Below are 19527 nucleotides of genomic sequence, written 5' to 3'. Positions count from 1 at the left end.
CATGCCGCGGAGCAACTAAGCCCGTGAGCCATTGCCGGTAGGCCTGCGCGTCCGGAGCCTGTGCTCCGCAACGGGAGAGGCCACAACAGTGAGAGGCCCGCATACCACAAAAAAAAAAAAAAAAAAAAAAGTCAACAAGATCAAGCAAAAGCATATAGAATGCATATTAATGAATAAGGACCCTGAAAATCTCTTATGATATCCTCATATACATAAAAACTACATGAGCTCCCTCTCTCCCAATAGTAGCACTACTTTTTACTCTTACGTGTCATTTCTATAGAGCAAAAGTAAAATCCTTTTGAAGATAGATAAAAGTCAATCTGACACCTGGGGAAGTGGGAGGGAAGTAATCTGGTCACTTCCCAATACAAAGGAAACACGCTAGTAAAAGTCATCGATAATTACCAGTATCAACAAGAATCCACTAGAGATTCAATAATACTTCAAACCAAAGGAAAAAAAACCAGGTTATTTACCTGTGTGGATACTTTGACCAGGTATTGGTAGAAAGATAAATAATTTCTGCATTACAAACTAGGTAACAAATGGCAATTAAGACACGGGCATAAAGGATACAATCTCAGTATTAATGATGACCTCCAGCCCATTCGGATGGAAAACGCCACTGATGTTCATGTTGAACTTGTCAAACTTGTGGATGGCCTGTGCAGAGCGGACATCCCAGAGGACGCCATCATTTAAGACAAGATCATCTGTAGGATTAAAGGTGGCACAGTTCCTCTTGTAGTTGTTGGCAAGATCTGGGTTAAACAGAGTCAACAGCTTGTTGCCAGTCTGAATATCATAAATCTTTAGAGAAGAAGGGGTGGGAAGAGAAAAATCAGACCAATCCATCCACTGACAAATTCAAACAGAAGCTGCATAAAATATCTCTCTCATGCTTTCCAAAGCCCATCAAAATTATAAAAGGCCTAACATTGAAAATAACTGGAAAATAGGAAGACCACACCCATACAAGCAAAGTGTATGTACTTTGGTTCCCATTCAAGGTTTGAAAAGTCTCTGCCACAAGTAAGAAAATGAGAAGTGAGACTGCAATAGGGATAAGAAAACCCTCTTCTTTCCCATCCCACTTCCAAGAAACAGAAAATGTTTCTAAGACTGAAACTGAGAAACTCTCCATGTGGACTAACCAACGTTACTCACAGAATACTCTTACAGGTTACTTTTTGGAGAAAGGCATCAACAAAACACCCTTTTCTCCTTAAAATCTCCCAATATACTATCCAAAGTCTACAATGTGCAACCCACGCAGAGACCAGATCTTTCCCATCAGCATACAGACATGCTGTAATATATCCAATCTTTTTTAAAAATCCTCCTTTAATAGAGGAACAAATAGGGAGACACCACAAGGAAACAAACAAATCCAGATCATGGGACAAGACAACTAGCCTGATCTCTTCAAAAGTCAATGCCATGAAAACTGGAGAAATGGTTCTTGGCTTTAAAACATTAGTGAGACATAACAACCAAAACCAAATGCAATATGTGAATCTTGGCTGGATCCTGGTTAAAAAAAAAAAAAAAAAATTTGAAACCAAACACATCAGGAAGAATCGGGAAAACTGAGTATGGGATGGATATTAGATGATATTTGGGAATTACTATAAATTTTCTTCTATTTGATAACAGAGTATGATTATGTAATAAAATGTCACTATTGCTAGGATATACATGGTATAAGAGTTAGGGATAAAATGTTTGCAACTTATTTTATATAATTCAGAAAAACACACATATTTACACAGAAAGAAACTATAGTAAAATACTAAACTGATGAATCTAGGTGGTAGTTATGTGTACTACTATTTCAACTCTTCTATATATTTTAACATTTTCAAATTAAGTTTGGGAGAAAGCCTCCCCTCACCACTCCATATCCCCCACCTCAAGCTACTATCCCCTCTTCTCTTTATTTTTCAGCAAAATACTTCAAAAGACTTGTCTATACTCAGTGTCTCCACTTCTCTCCTGTTCTCTCGTGAACCCACTCTAATCAGATTTTTCATCCCAGTGCACAGAACTAGCTCCTGACATGGTTAACACTGACCTCCACATGGTTAGTCAAAGGTCACTTCTCAACTTCCATCCTTTTTTTTTTCTTGGCCATACCACACAGCTTGCAGAATCTTAGTTCCCCGACCAGTGATTGAGCCCCAGCCCTCAGCAGTGAAAGCCCAGAGTCCTAACCAATGAACCACCAAGGAATTCCCTCAATTCTCATCTTATGCAACCTATCAGCAGTTTCTGACCCAGGAGATCAATCCTTCCTCAAAAGAGTCTTCCCTTGCCTTCTACAGCACATCTTTTTCCTGAGGTCTCCTGCTACCTAACTGGCCACACTCTTTGTTCTCCTTCCCAAGTTCCTTCTCACACGGGCAACTTCTAAATACTAGCACATGCCAGGACCCTGTCCTCACACTTCTCTTCTCCAGCCTCCTTAATGATCTCATCCAAGTTCATGGTTCATACTGTTAACAAGTGAACAACTCCTATATTTATATCTCCCACCCCAGACTTTTCTCCTGAACTCCCAATTTGTATATTCAACTGCCCATTCCCTATTTGAGTGTCTAAGAGAATCACAAACTCCACGTATCTAAAACCCCAGGGCCCAGCTGCATCACTTCTCATTGCCTCCACCACGCCCACCTAGGCACAGCCCCACTGCAGCTCTCACATATTAGCTGGCACAACACCCTCCTAACTGGAAAGCCTCCTCTTGCTTTTCTCACAGAAACCAGACTCACACTTTAGGAATTTTACATCCAGTCATGTGCCTTCTTGCTCACCCTCCAGTGTCTTCATCTCACTCAGAGGAAAAGCCAAAGGTCTTAAACAACACATTACTAGAGGCTACATGCTATGCCCCACCACTGACCTCAGCTCTTACCCGGCCTTCTTCCTCCCACCTCCGAAGTAAGGACTTTTCCCTTGCCATTCCCCATCTTAGATCACTTTTCCCCAGACATCTGCATGATGCCCACACTTCCTTCAAGATGCTGCTTAAACATTACCCAATCAGTGACACTGATTTCCTAGACAGAAAGGAAGTCCCCCACACCACCACCAAGCACTTCCTACCTCTTACCCTGTTTTCTTTTCCTTGGCAGCACTTACCACCTGACGTACTATATATTTGCTTCTTTATTCACTGTCTCCCCAGTGAGGCTCCATAAAGGCAGGGACTTTATTTCATCTAAAACTTAGTGTTTGAAAATATCTGCTCTGCTAATGAAATAGTCCTCAAATTGTCAGATTAAGTTCTTTTCACATTTTTCCCATATAGCTCAGAATTACTTCATTACACTTCCAGATTCTGTCTGGAAAGAATATCACTGAGTAATTTCTCGTCACCCACAGGACTTAAGTCCTCACACTCAGTCCAGAAGATTTCAGTATAAACAAATAGACAAATCACTTGAAAGAAGCGGATTCTTAAGTACTTACATGGGCAATGTCTCCTTTTGTGCCTATGACCCGATCCTGAGAGTGCTTACTGAACTCAACATAGTGATCTTCTGTGAAGGAATGCCTATGAACAAACAATAGAAGTACTGATGTAACTGACCTTTGGGACATAATTATTCAACTGACTGAAAATAAGGTGATTCTCAGCCTCTTGCCTGACTATACTCACCTAAAGATTCTCAGCTCCCAAAGAGGAAAAAAATGTACACATAAGATTAAAAAGAAAATTCCCTCCACCAGTTTGTCCAAGCAGATCCAAAATAATTAATGGAAACTACCCGGTTAAAGAAATCGCTAACAGGGTACATGTGCCTTTGAAATATGCTCCAGCAAAGACAGCAATGTACACATGTGAACGTGAGAAAATACGTAGATGTACCATTTTGGATTAGTGAAGGGTCTGCTGTGTGATGGGAATGTATATATACCTGGTAAGAAAACCCAGGAATTAATAATAAACATGTACCACAGATGAGGAAGAGAGAAGTCAGCAATATAACTTAGAGCATTCCTCTTTTTCCCAAAAGCCTTTAAGTCAAAGAATCAGATGAAGGGGATAAATTGTAAAACAGAGAGACTAGGTTATAAAAGTTGATACATACTTCATATCAAATACTGATTTCATTCCCCAAAGTGCAGACAGAGGCTGGCTCCAAGTAGCAGATGTCAGCAGCAAGGACCCGTCCTAAAAGAAGATGGGAGGCCCAAAGTGGGTAATCATGTGTTTATATAAATGCCATCTTCCATTAGCATTCTAAAATATAAAATATATTGTTGGATTATAAAGAAAACAGAAAAACTTTTAGGAACCAAGAAATGGTCAGAAGCTGCTAGGACTTAAGTAACATGTACCTCCTATGTCCTAAAAAATAACTAAATTTAAGAGAATATTAAACCCTCCTAAAATATAATAGTTCCAAGGGAGGGGGTGGGGGAATGCGACACTTGAAAAGATGTCAAAGATGGTTCCTCCTTTCTTAATATTTGGCCATATTTCTCCATCTCTCTCATCTGAACTATCAGTTAACTGGAAACAGTTGTTAAGACTTCCTAGCTAAGGATTCTTAAAGGTTTTTCAAAGAGAAAGCCCAATAAAAGGTCAACCTCCTTTACTTTAAAATCAGGAAAATTATTCTTGTCATCTCAACAGTCTTGACTTTTAGAAACAGCAAAGGCATCAATTTCATCCATAGAATAGTGTTAATAAACTGTGAAGTACCACTGGAATCTTATGCTTGTTTTCCTGAAAATTCACAGTACTTTGAGATTTCCTTCCAACACAAAAAGAAAACTTTAGTGGTCATAGTTGATAATCTCCATTTCCAAATGAAGCAAATTAAAAATCTATCTATGTTCAGGTCTTAGAACAAGGGTTGGCAAACATAGGGCCAGACAGTAAATACTTTAGGTTTAGGCAGGCCATATGGTCTGTGTTGCATGCAACTACAGTACTCAACTCTGTCATGGTAGCATAAAAGTAGTCATGACAATACATAAATGTACAAGCATGGCTGTGTTCCAATAAAACTTTATGCACAAATACAGGCAACCAGTCAGACCACAAGCCCACAGTTCACCAACCTATCCTAGAAAAATGATTGAGAATAACCTACGAAGGGACCTTTACCCTGGAAGGTTCAAGGTGTGTGATAGCTGAGTTGTGACAGTTATAGCTGGCCTCCTCCTGTCCACTAAACACATTATAGAGCTTCAATTGCCCAGTGCAGGTGCCAAGCATCAGGAACCGCTCTCGTGCTGAGAATGCACAACAGGTGAAGCCACTCTCATCCTCATTGGCTTCCCGGAACACTGAAATAGGACGGAACCTAAGCAAACAAAAGAGAATCAGAGACAAAGAACAGGCAAGGACTCAGAAAAAGAAAACTGTTAGGACAGTAGGAAAAACAAAGCATTTATGTTTCAAATGGGTTCTTCCAAAATATCAGTGACCTTCAGTGGTTCATCTTCATTTTAAAAGAGAGAAAATGGGGCTTCCCTGGTGGCACACTGGTTAAGAATCCGCCTGCCAATGCAGGGGACACGGGTTCGAGCCCGGGTCTGGGAAGATCCCATATGCCATGGAGCAACTAAGCCCATGTACCACAACTACTGAGCCTGCGCTCTAGAGCCCATGAGCCTAGAGCCCATGCTCTGCAACAAGAGAAGCCACAGCAATGAGAAGCCCGTGCACCGCAACGAAGAGTAACCCCCACTTGCCGCAACTAGAGAAAGCCCGCACAGCAACAAAGACCCAACGCAGCCAAAATAAATAAATTTTTTTTAAAAAAAATAAATAAATAAAAGAGAGAAAATGACCTTCACTTAAAAATTTTAACAATAACAAAAATTCCCATGTGTAAAACCTGGGATACCATGACCTTCACTTAAGATTTTTAAGGAATGAGAAGAGGAGACAACTTGGACCAGCACAAAAACAAACTTGAGAGCCTAGTTAGGGACAGAGTGTTGCATGGGTTCTAGAAAACATACTAGTTACAGTAAGAACACAGAGTACCTTATCAATATATTGCCAATAATCACATGAGGAACCCATGGTTGACAAAAGTGGGTATAGTCACATTGCTTATGTATTCAGTGATAATTCCTGGTATTTCAGGCCAACAGATGGTTTTCTGGACTAATTACTTTATGCTGATATTGCCCACATACTTGGACTTAAATACAAAAATCATTCCAATTCCCGGGAAGTGAGGTAACCTCTCCTTACCTGCTAAAGATAAGGTGCCTATCAAAGCATCCGCCATCCACCCCTCCATACTTTGGAAATGATGCCCTGCGGTTTAGCCTTGAGGTAAAGTTTATTGGCGCTTGCCGCCTCTGTTTTGGCTCAGGACATTGGTGAGGAGTAAAGAGAGAGAAAGGTGGGCAGGTGGCAACTGGGTTCTTGCAGCGAGCATGTTGCTCTCTAAGATATTCTGTGATAATACTGTCCAGCGTAGGTGGGGAAGGAAGATGTCTGTCCAACTGCTTTTTTATGGCTGGGCTTTGGCTGTAGGCGCCATGGTCCGACTTCTGCCGCAACACTCTGATTTTCCTGCCATTGCAGGGTGATGGCCTCTCTCTGATAAAACTGATCCTACCAATCAAAGGGGAGTTGCCTGCATAAGACGGGCCAGGCAGAGCTAGTGAACCCTGGGAGGCCCGTGGCTGAGGATGAGCAGTGGGGGCAGAAGGGGCAGAGGCACCCACAGCAGCATGGCTGCCCAGTCGAGTTGCAATGCCATTGGCGATGCGAGGGGTACGGGGAAGAGAAACAGGAGAAGCAGCAGCAGTGACTGGGGTGAAGGCAGAAGAATGGGAGGCAGCAGTCATGGGCAGGTCAGCCTCTTTAGTCAGCACAGTTGCTGTCTCCCCAAGCCCTTTAGAAATGAGATGGTTTCGTATCAGCAGAAGCAGCTCTTTCTCAGGAAAGGAGATCCTTGACTGGGCAACAACATCTGCTTTCTGAAGTCGTGCCAGGGACACATCAGTGCCAATGAGAAGTGGCTTTCCTGACACCCGTTCAATGAGCTCAGCAGCATACTTGCAGAACTTGACATGGTCACTGCGTTTGTCCTGCAGCACAGGCTCTTTCATCAGTTGCTGGATTTGACAGCTGCTGAAAAGGGGCAGTTTGCTGATGATCTGCCGGACAGTGCTACTGCGAGACAGGCCCACCAGGGCCTTGCAGGCCAGGGCCCGGATCTGGTCTGCATCTGTAATGGGCATCTTGATGGACAGTAAGGACAGAAGCACCTTGATGCCATTGTTGGACTGGACCACATTCCACATCTTGGCCAGGGTGTGCTCACTGCTTTTGGGAGTCTGAGGCAGCTTTCTCCGAGGAGTTCCAGAGATAAATTTGCCAATACTAGAAATTCTGTTATCCGGGCCACACACACAATTGATGATAATCTGAAGTGCTGACTTCTGAATTTCAGCATCATGAATAAAGAACTCACCCTCAGCCACTCCCAAAATAATGCTGATACCTATTGGGGAAAAAATAAACATTTTATATTATTCCTCATAAAACTAATGGCCAACTTCAACAGTTATTCCAGAGTCAGAATTCAGAGTTCTATTCATTTTGTTCCACTTAAAAGAAAACTACACTTTTTTTTAAAAAAGTATAAGGAATAGTTTGTATAAAATGCAATCAGTTTTACTACAGTGCATCTTTATGACATAATACCTTGTATGCAGTTGTTAAATAGGGGAATGACGTCAGTATTATGTGGAAGTCACCAAGGGTCATGTACAAACTTTCCTGGGTAAGTAGAGCAAAAATAGTAGGAATAAATAAAAACCTTCAGCAGGAAAGGAAAAAGCCCTCAGCCTGGCTGCTATAGTGGCAGCAAGTTAAAAACAAGTGGCTATGCCTTGAAGGGCTTTCTCCCCAGAGTGGTACACCCTAGGGCCCACAGCCAGTCACACTACTTGCCATGCTCACCTTAGCAGCAGCCCTCATCAGCCCTGCTCTTAATAAAGGGTATTTTCAAACAAAGTGTATTTTCCTTTTGTTTTTGTGTATAATAGCTTCTATCCATTCTGCACTGCTTGCCAATTACTAATTTTGTTAGGGCTCAGATTACAAAGTTTCTTAAGTTTTTTACTGTCTGCCCCAATCTATTTTTCTCATAAATTCTATTTTTAGCACAACACTCTGCAGAGTACAAGGTTTTCAGGAATGCACATGTACAATTATAGCGGAAATGCCTATACCACCCAGAAAACCTGAATTCACTACCATGACTCCCTTATATGAAACTGATGGCATGACTTACAAGACTTACAAGGTACCCTCCTCTACTACCTTCTGTTCTAATACTGTAAAATTAGGTCAGGTAAGTAACAACCAGAATGGCAAAGGAAAATAAACACCACGTAATAACAAAAATGGCAAGGTACAACCTACCTACAGTGGAGACGGTGGAGCCAGCCTCATCCAGCACATCCACTGATTCTGCCAACTGGAGCTGAATTTTTGGCACAACAGTGAGAATAGCCAAGACATCCAAAGCAAAGCGCACAGTGTCATTCCTGGATAGGAAGAAGAATTAGTCAAAGGGAAACTAGGATACAGCAACAAGAAACAACAGCTAAAAGAGAGAGACAATGGATCAGAACTACTACTGATGTAGTAGGGACTATGGCTCTGTCTCTAGCCATGTCATCAGGAGACGGCCTGTAAGTCACCACAACTTTAATTTCAAAAAACACAGGGATCGGGCTTCCCTGGTGGCGCAGTGGTTGAGAGTCCGCCTGCCGATGCAGGGGACACGGGTTCGTGCCCCGGTCCGGGAGGATCCCACATGCCGCGGAGCAGCTGGGCCCGTGAGCCATGGCCGCTGGGCCTGCGCGTCCGGAGCCTGTGCTCCGCAAAGGGAGAGGCCGCAGCAGTGAGAGGCCCGCGTACCGCAAAAAAAAAAAAAAAAAAAAAAAAACACAGGGATGGAATTTTCACCTATCAGACTGCTAAGATTAAAAACAAGGGATGAAAAAAAAAAAAAAAAAAAAAAAAACAAGGGATGATCCCCAATGCTGATGAAGATGTACAGAGACAAATGCTCTCAAACTTTTGGTGGGAGTAGAAATAAAGATACTCTTTTCAGAAAACAATTTGGAAATATGAAACAAAGTTCTTAAAAAGTTCATAACCTTTGGCCCAGGAATTTCACCTCTAGGAATCTGTCCTAAGGAAATAATCAGAAGTAGTCAATACAAACAAGTATTTATGTATTAAGATGTCCATTAACGCATCATGGACAGCAAAAGAATTAAGAAAACTTACAGACAAAAGGGATATATGCGTTAAATTATGGTACACTCATATGATGAACTACTTTGCAGCTACTGACTACTTTCAAAGAACTCTAAAGGACAAACGAAAAGGCTCAAAATACAACATTAATGAAATAGGAAACTAAGATATAAAATTTTAAATCTGACAATACCAAGTATTGGCAAGAAGGTATAAAAATGAAAACTCCCACAGACTGCTGTGGAAGAAAATAGTATGAGCATTTTCCAAGTAACTTGGCAACATCTACTATAGATGAAATGAAGACACACTACAACCCAGGTTATACACATCATATCCTCAAGAGAGACTTCAAAAAGAGGTTTGTGGTACCATTCATTTAACAGGAAAAAAAGAAACAAAAGACACTAAATGTTCAACAATAGGAGAATAAACTACAGTACAGAAATACAAGAGTTCAAATAAATATCAACACATAAATCTCAAACACGTAAGGGTGGCTATATACCTGAAACTTATATTAAAAAAGTAAAAATAAATAAGGGTGAAAAAAGCAAGCTGCAAAAGACGTATACAAGATAATACTTTATATAACTTTAAAACATACAAAAGAATAATATATTATTGTTTACACACACACGTATGTATAGCATAAAAAAATGAATGGAGAGAATGCACACCAAGTTCAGAAGACTGGTCACTCTCAGGAGGCAGAAAATGGAAAGGAACTGAAAAAGAAGCAAATACAGCAACATGCCAACCCTGGGTATGGAGTAGTTGTTATATTATTCTCTGTATCTTTATGTATTTTGAGATATTTCATCTAAAAGATGAATTTGATTAAATACTATAATCTCAATTATGTATATTTACATACATTATGGAAAAAAGACTAAAGAAATTAACAGTGGCTAAGAATAATTTTCATTTCTAAGGTTTTATATATTCTAAGCAAAAACAAGTATTTAATTTTATTTTTAAAGTTAAGCTTTTAAAGGACATATTTATATTTTCTTATGTAATCAAATATGAATTTGCCACTCAAAAAATGTATTTATAACCTTCCTCATTATCTTCTGAGTTTCCATCATCTTTAAAGCAATGTTCTCCAAGTAAATATAATAGCCTACTTTAATACTCTAAACAGTGGTTCTTGAAGTGTGGTTAGGGGACCCTAAGAGTCTCTGAGCCTCTTTCAAAAAGTGCTGAGATAAAAAAACTATTTTTATAATAACACTAGGATGTTATTTTCCTTCCTCACTCTCATTCTCTCAAGAGTGTATAGCAGAGCTTTCCAGAGGCTTGTCATGTGTGATGTCACAAAAGATTGAATAGCAGATATGAAATATTAAACCAGACATTTTAAAAACTTCCTGAAATCACCTGGTTTTATTTTGGAAACTTTTCATAAAAAGTGCTAATAAGCAATGGGTTCAGATTATTTTAAAATAAATTATTTTTATTTTATTATTTTATTTTTATTTTATTATTTTTTAATAAATATTTTTATATTTTCTCAGTTTTAATTTCCAATATGTTAAATATCAATAGATGTAAAAACAAAAGCTTTTTGGGGTTCTAATAATTTTTAATACAGTAAAGGGATCTTGAGACCAAAAAGTTTGAAAATGGCCACTCCAAAAGTATCCTCTAGATTTAATTATCCTGGGATTTAGCAAACAAGCTATATGTACCCTAAATAAGCACCTCTTGTCTTTATGGCAGTGGGTGGATAGGGAAAGGAGGTCAAGAACCACTGTTTATAAATTTTGTTACTATCTTCCCTTCAGACTCCATCTTTTCCAAAATATAGTTTTAATTCTTTTTACATCATCCTCAAATAGAACCTACCCAACCTCCTGACTACATTACCTGTTTTTCCCTGAGCCTTGTCCCGCTTTGCTCTGTTTTCAACTGAATGGTGAAAATCATAACAAGAGCAAAAAATAGTTTTATGTTAAGGTAAGATAAATATTATATATGGCTGTCAAGCAACAGAGAGATATTTAAAGTCTAAGTACCAAAGAATACTGGACTCCAGTGTCCAGACAGGACTTCAACCCCACCTCTGCAGCTGTAACCATGTAGATTACGTAACTTCTCTAAGAGTAGAGATAATGATCCTTGCCTATTTTGCAGTATTTATAATCACCATGACCATGCACTCTATAAATTTAAAATGATATTATCATGCTTAATTATCATGCTTAATCTAGTTTCTCAGATTCAAGTCCAAAATTTCAATTCAATTCAACAAATGTTTGTTAAGCATACACTATGTGAAAACCAACATTAACTTTAGCAAAAAGCAGACTCTTAACTTCATGGTCCCACCTTGCATAATAGGTCTTCCAATTACAAGCAATAGAAATAAGCTGCAACAAGAGTTGGACACAAGAAAGTTTAAGGAAGACTTCAGCTGGCTCCCAATATAGCTGCGCTGGGCCATATTCTATCAAAAACTCCATCATTTCCACAATCTGTTCATGAGTATATGAACATGCCTAAAAGGAGAGATACATATTATTATTATTTTTTTAATTAATTTATTTATTTTTGGCTGCATTGGGTCTTTGCTGCTGCTTGAGGGCTTTCTCTAGTTGCGGTGAGTGGGGGCTACTCTTCCTCGCGGTGCTCAGGTTTCTCATTGTGGTGGCTTCTCGTTGCAGAGCAGGGCTCTAGGCTCATGCACTCAGTAGTTGTGACTTGCAGCCTCAGTACTTGTGGCACACGGGCTTAGCTGCTCTGCGACATGTGGGATCATCCCGGACCAGGGCTTGAACCCGTGTCCCCTGCATTGGCAGGCAGCTTCTTAACCACTGCACCACCAGGGAAGCCCAGAGATACATATTATTAAAGAACTCAATCTGCCTGCTATCTTCTCCAGCACAGCTCAGTGGTCAACAGATTTTAATAATAAAGCTAAGTAATAACAGCTTTCAAATCCCACACTTCTTGAGTCCACAATCCAAACGTGAAACAATGAATATATATAAATGATGTTTAATCTTTTATTTTATTTATAACTAGACTCATAATACATTTTGCCCAAAAAGGTAACAAAATGTTCAAATCACTGGTGCATGTATTTCACAGCTTAAAAAGAAAAAGAAGCACCACGTAAAATAATTGGTTTATTTTCAATTTGTGATTTTTAAAACATGCAGATACTAATCTTCGTTCCAAAACATACTAAGTTCAAAAATGATAGTGAAGTGGAATTATAGATGCACCCTTTCAGAAAAAAAATTCCACAAAGAAGAAGGTAGAATATCTAGTACTTTCCGTAAAAGAAAGCCCTTTTACAGACATCTCAGTTCATCTTTTAGTTCTAGTATCCCAGAGATAGAAACTTACAACTGGGAGCAAAATAAGTCCTCGATATATCCATTTTCTTTTTTTTTTGTGGGTTTTTTTGGCCACACCGTGTGACCTGCAGGATCTTAGTTCCCCAATCAGGGATCAAACCCAAGCCACTGCAGTGAAAATGTCAAGTCCTGCCACTGGACCACCAGGGAACTCCCTACATCCGTTTTCAAGTATTCTGCCTCCATACAGTGCAAGTATAATCCAACAATGTACATCCCATGTGGACACCACTGATATGAATGTGCATTTCAGGCCCAAGATGCTACAGACAGTGCTAACAACGTTTCCTTTTTAGACAAGGTTCTCTCACCTTGTACGGGGGTTGAGGATGAACAAGAATGCCACCCTCAGTCCTCTGAAGTGACTGCTTCACTTGTTCCAATTTAATGGCCAGGTGAGCCTCAAAGTACTTGCGCAAGGCCATGCAGGTATGTTTCCCAGTTTGGCGGCTAGCAAATATTTCATCATCACTCAGAAGTGCACCCTGATCTTCCAAATTTAGAATCTCCAAAGTACTGATCTATTAAGAAAGAGGCAAAAAAATGGGGCAAAAGAGGAGGAAGAACAAAGAGGAAGAGAAAAGTAAAAGGAGAGGAGAAAGACTTCAATCAACTTTTGTGCTCATGAAGATTGACAAACATCAAAGTACATCCGTCCATACAACATGCTAAGAGTAGCCATATGAAAGCAAAACATTAAACCTATATTGAAAAATTACATAGTTTTCAATCATGTTGAAAGCCACAGAGGCACAAAACTTGCTTTTTAGAAGGATCAAGCAACTCCCCCTGTAAGATGACTATATTCAAGGCAAGTCTACAATGGTATAGTCCTCTTAAGAGGAAAAGAAACTTGTAAATGAAGGAGGAAAAAAGACTTCATCCATAAAAATGATAGCAAAATTCCTCCAGTCAGAAGTTTCTCTCTTCAATGCCACTGAAGGGCAGCCCAGACAAGTAGGACCCCTGCTCCTCACAAAGAGAAGCCACTGAAGAACCTCACCAAGTTCACCAGACGACGAAGACCATCATAGCGGTCAAAGAGCTCCAATACAGCCCGGAAGGAGAAGCAGATTGAGAAAAACATGGTAGCGTGGCAGCATCCTGAAGCATGAGAACATTCCATTAACCACAGTGTGTAGTTCACCACATCAGACAGAACGTTGTGGGGATGCATGCAAACCTGCAAAAAATAAAAATAAAACGTAATTTTTAAAAATTTGGGGGAAGGAACCTTCACAAAAGGGAAGAAAAATTCACAGTGTAGATAGATATCTTTGCAAAATACAATAATCACTCCTGGGCAAGTCATTCTGAGTTTAAAGCTTAAGATACAAATGAAATTTTAAAACAATCTATTCCAAGCCTGAGAACAACCTAAATTTAGAGAAATATTTATATTCCACCTAAACATACTGAGTGCTAAATTCTGCAAATATTTATATCCTTTAATGCTCACAACGCTCTGTTACACAGATATTAGTATTCCCACCTAACAGATGAAGAAGTGGCTCAGAGACATAAGGGACTTCCCCAGGCTGATAAAAGTGACTGAGCCTTCTGATACTAAAGCCTACAAGTTTAATATCCATTCATTCACACACATTTTGTTGTCTCCTGTAAGTCAGACTATGAATTCTGAAGCTTTACCCATGTTTGTTGGATACTCTTTTTATCTTAAACACAATTAATTTTGTACATACACACAGATTAGGTTACTACTCTCAAAAGATTACACATCCTTGCATAATGCTGAATCTTAAGGAGTAAAAAAATTAAAATCAAAATATTACCCTATTAGTAAATATGCAAAGATGAATAAAGACACCACCCAAGAAGAATTTACCAACTTCACTCTACCACAAAAGCCACACCACAAAGAATATTAGAAAAATATTCCAGGCATAGAAATGACAAGAGCTTCCCTAGTGGTGTCTATGGACCCATTTCTTTTCAAATGTACAACCCACTTACACTTTTTTTAAAAATCACTAAATAGGGCTTCCCTGGCGGTGCAGTGGTTGAGAGTCTGCCTGCCGATGCAGGGGACACGGGTTCGTGCCCCGGTCCGGGAAGATCCCACATGCCACAGAGAGGCTGGGCCCGTGAGCCATGGCCGCTGAGCCTGCGCTCCGCAACGGGAGAGGCCACAACAGTGAGAGGCCCACGTACAGAAAAAAAAAAAAAAAAAAAATCACTAAATAAAAAGTCTTAGGTGAAAAAACCAGAAAAACCAGAAGGGGTACTTCTGGAGCCCTGAGAACAACTGAAATGATTTTACTGTCTCTACCATGAACTATTTGTTAACACAAATATATAAAGCATCATCTGTTGTTTTTATAATAGACTGACTCAAAAATGAAAAATATAACTCCACTGAGGGACATCTGAAAAGAGCCTGAAAATAATTCTAATGTAGTAAAAATGGCAAAAACTAAAAAAAAGTTCTGTGACCCCAATCCATCTTGGGTTTTTTGTTGGTTTTTTTCTTTCAGAGAGTCAGGAAAAAAAGGACTACAAAATTTTACATTTTGGACCTTTTCTAAAGAATTTTACATTTTTAGAATGCTCTGTAAAGATCGGACATTCATGCTCCTTGCTCCTTTCATTAAAACCTAATCCACCTATTCATTATTTCTTATCCAAAAGTTTTCCTTTGAATGTACTAGAATATTCCCCACCCTATCCCATTCCCACACATCTGAATGGACTGGACTTACTCTTTCCATGGCATCCTGGTTGTAGGACAGGTAATACAAGCACATGGATACACCAGTTGCAGCCATAGAAGGACGAGGAATTTCCAGTAATTTCTGTACTCCACCATGCGCGACAAATTCTGTGGCAAACTTGTTATGTAGCAGGAGAGATGCTAGGTGCTAAACAAAGAGGACGCACATCACCGTGGAAAAATCTAGTACAAATATCTCTTCACAGTTGCTAAACACAAAGACTCCTCTGAAGCAGACAACCACTCCCTCAAAACGGAAGTAAAACCAATACTGTTTAAGGGAAACAAACAAACAAAAAAAAAAACAAAAAAACTCTAGGATTCCATAATATTCCCTCCTAATACCAAAGGTTTTCATGAAGGTGAAAAACAAGAAATGAAGAATACTGCTGTACATAATGACATAATCCTACACCATTTTATTATTACATAGCTTCCCTAAAGGATTTTTGTTACCCTTCCCATTTTAATCCTTTTAATATCATCAGCTCTATGTTTTAGCTTTGGCTCAGTCAGACTCATCATCTAATAAAATCCAAAACTCTGCTTTCTTTTAAATTGATCCTCAATATATCCCCAAAGAAAAGTCTTCAGCAAATTATCAAAATTAGTAAATTTTTAGAACTAATCAGAATGCACTTTAAATAGACCTTTATTAATTAACTATTTTATTAAGTCTCTATTAGACAGGGCTTTGTTATCAAGTTTTGTTAACTTGCTGTTCAATTCTTACTAGCCTCTCTGGGTGGACCTGATCTTCTGGGCAATTTTAAGGGCAAGGAGTGCAATGCAAGCAGCAGGCTACTCAATGACTTTGAACCCAGGCCAACGTGGATGGGGCCTCAGGAGAACTGGAGCTTCCTGTTTCTGTTGGCCTCCTGTTTCTCATGTCAAGGTGTCTTCTGGGTGGTGATACAGGCAGCAGGTACAGACAACACAGATTTGTAATTACATGATTTGATACCTAAATAAATTTCACCAAGGTCAATGGCAAAAACAACATGTATGTACCCTCTTCAGAAGTTCTCTTAACACACAGACTCAGACTAATCCTTATATATAATTCAAATCCCTTCCCTCTTTACTTGGCTGATACACAAACCTCTACCACATTCCCACCAAGTCTTTCCCCAAGAAACAACTAAACCATGTATGGTTCCCTCCTCAATACTTAGGCCACTGCACATGCTTTTTCCAATAATGTCTCTACCATAAAGTGGCAGTTCCACTGCCAGAATCAGTAGGTAGGGAAACAGAACAAACAGGCTCAATCTTTACCAAGAACCTTAATTCTACTTGGCTCAACATAGCCCATAACCTGGCTCACCTCACTCATGTGGGCAAAGATTCTATTTTCTCTCCTTGTATTGTACCTCCATATAAGGTTCTAGCTCTTAATTTACTATTTTATCCCATTTTGTTCCTATTGATCTATAAGATCTTACAGAAAAACCAGAACTTTTTGGCCAACCCAATACTAACTTCAACACCTGTTCCTTCTCCTACACAACTGAGACCTCCTTTTGAGCAAAACAGTACACATAACTTTCTATATTTTTTATTTCCCTATAAGGATCTCTTGTCTCATTTTTCCCTGTTCATCCTTATTTCATTTTCTTTAATCCCTTATATGAGTCGGCACAGAAAACAGCTGAATAACAACACCCATTACAGTTCCTCATAGAAAGACCTACAGAAATAGCAACTGCCCAAATCCCTTCTTCCACTATTTCCTTGTCAGGACAGGATGATGCATCTGAAAGCAATACCTTTGGGTCACTGGAGACAACTCTGACCTCCAGCTTCGTCCCACTGTTCAAAGTATAATCATGAGTTTACACACTTTATACACACACACACACACACACACACACTGCATCCCATACATGGGAATACATGTTAACTCCAATTTATGTCTGACCTCCTCCAAACTTAAAATTTCTGGGGTCTGAAAGGCAAATTTCCTTATTTCAATTTAATTTCAATATACTCTGGAACTGTGCTGTCCAATGCACTAGTCACTGGCCACATGTGGCTAATTTAATTAAAATTTAGTTAAAAATTCAATGCCTCAGAGGCACTAGCTACATTTTAAGTGCTCATATATGGCCAGTAGCCACTGTTTTGAACAGCACAGACAAAGAACATTTCCATCGTCACAAAAGTTCTATTGGACAGCGTGGCTCTGGAATATCAGGAATGAAATTGTAACTTTGAACAGCCAGTGAGAACATTATCTCTTTTTCAGAGGTCTTGTCTAGAAGCTACTATTTCTCAAGGAGAACAGACCATTCCTTCCTTTGTGCCGCATACTTTTTTCACAACATCTATAATATCTAAAAGAAATCATAGGCTTACATGCCTGTCTCTCTTAACCAAACAATAAACAGCAGAGACTTAATTTATTTGTCTAATATTGTAAACATCACAGAATAGTACTGTGTTCATTTAGTTACCTGTTGGGTAGAACTATAATAGCCACAAAATTATTCATTCCACTTAACCTCTCTCCCTTCAGATTACCTTAATTATCATGAAAAGGTATGGATTTGGTGGGCTAGACATACCCGCCCTCTTACATTTAGCCCCTTTGCAACCTAGAAAATCATTTACCTTTACTGAATTTGAGTATGCTTCTATTTCTTTACTCATTTTCTGCTTTATATTTTGTTCACTCTAAATAATCTAACATCATACAATATGTATATAGTTAATAATTGAGAAGAAGTGTTGTTGGCTGACAGAATACTTAAAAGGTAGTAAGACCTAAGGTACTATACACTTAGTTTTCTCTTCCTATCCAATAACAACTGAGGCCACTCTCAGGTCTAGATCCATTTTCTCCCTTAACATTCAGTCCTCTAGGACTGACCCCTGAATTTCTGTGGAGACACTTGGTAAGCGTCATTTCTTCTATCTAAAAAAGAAATTTTCATTTGTCACGATTGACACATCTGGCAATAGAAACACCCTGGGGACTTCCCTGGTGGCACAGTGGTTAAGTAAGAATCTGCCTGCTGGGACTTCCCTGGTGGTGCAGTGGTTAAGAATCCGCCTGCCAATGAAGGGGACACAGGTTCAGTCCCTATTCCAGGAAGATCCCACATGCCACGGAGCAACTAAGCTCGTGCACCACAACTACTGAGCCCGCGTGCCACAACTACTGAAGCTCATGTGCCTAGAGCCCATTCTCCACAAGAGAAGCCACCACAAGAAGCCCACATGCTACAATGAAGAGTAGTCCCCACTCACCACAACTAGAGAAAGCCTGCATGCAGGAACGAAGACCCAACACAGCCAAAAATTAATTAATTAATTTAAAAAACAAAAACAAAATAAACAAAAAGAATACACCTGCCAATGCAGGGGACACGGGTTCTATTCCTGGTCCGGGAAGATCCTACATGGCACGGAGCAACTAAGCCCACGCACCACAACTACTGAGCATGCACTCTAGAGCCTGTGAGTCACAACTTCTGAAGCCTACACACCTAGAGCCTGTCCTTCGCAACAAGAGATGCCACTGCAATGAGAAGCTTGCGCACCCCCAACGGAGAGTAGCTCCCACTCACTGCAACTAGAGAAAGCCCACATGCAGCAACGAAGACCGAATGCAGCCAAAACTAAATAAATAAATAAAATAAATTTATTTTTTAAAAAAAGCACCACCCTGAACAATAAAATCCAGAGACGTTACATACCAAAACATATAGACACATCCATGTCAATAAAATGCTCAGTGACCTAACATTTTTAAGAACTTTACCTTGAGTGCCTCAAATGTAAGTAGGACATCGTTAGTCTGTTTCAAGTCAATATAGAACATCATCAAATCCCGTGATCCAAGTTGCATGAATATGGGAAGTAACTGAAATCAACACCAAAAACAAGTCTTAACATTTGAATTTACTTTCACATATTTCCTATTCCTTTATGAGGACAGAAGATTAAAGAAATGAGGTGTCTCTTCCCCCCCTTTATGAAGATAAACATACAAACACACTTTGATTGAAAAGGCCTTATCAGGAGTGACCTCCATAAGACTCTACCAGTTTGAGGCAAAGACTTTTCTGTATTAGAGTAAAAACACATCAATTTATAAAATGACACCACAAAATAACCCAGAAATAAACACAGTGGTCCCAAAATGTGAACACTACTCTTCC

At 39.5% G+C, this 19527-nt stretch overlaps 1 protein-coding gene across 10 annotated transcripts in view; it reads right to left on the bottom strand.

The window, feature by feature from the left end:
- The window catches only part of DCAF1 (DDB1 and CUL4 associated factor 1), a 96326-nt gene that overhangs the window by 24544 nt on the left and 52255 nt on the right, over positions 1-19527 (bottom strand). For all 10 annotated transcript variants that reach the window (XM_067044049.1, XM_067044053.1, XM_059075248.2 and 7 more), the window contains 11 exons: positions 19128-19229; positions 15351-15509; positions 13634-13813; positions 12942-13151; positions 11597-11766; positions 8417-8541; positions 6227-7490; positions 5126-5324; positions 4101-4183; positions 3478-3562; positions 580-813 (listed from right to left, as the gene is read on the bottom strand). In XM_067044049.1, coding sequence (XP_066900150.1) covers positions 580-813; positions 3478-3562; positions 4101-4183; positions 5126-5324; positions 6227-7490; positions 8417-8541; positions 11597-11766; positions 12942-13151; positions 13634-13813; positions 15351-15509; positions 19128-19229 — 2811 coding nt within the window. The remainder of the gene's footprint in view (positions 1-579; positions 814-3477; positions 3563-4100; positions 4184-5125; positions 5325-6226; positions 7491-8416; positions 8542-11596; positions 11767-12941; positions 13152-13633; positions 13814-15350; positions 15510-19127; positions 19230-19527) is intronic.

The sequence above is a fragment of the Kogia breviceps genome, chromosome 10 (genome assembly GCF_026419965.1).
Source record: "Kogia breviceps isolate mKogBre1 chromosome 10, mKogBre1 haplotype 1, whole genome shotgun sequence".
Taxonomy (NCBI): Eukaryota; Metazoa; Chordata; class Mammalia; order Artiodactyla; family Physeteridae; genus Kogia; species Kogia breviceps.
This window is presented reverse-complemented; position numbering and strand designations above follow the sequence as displayed.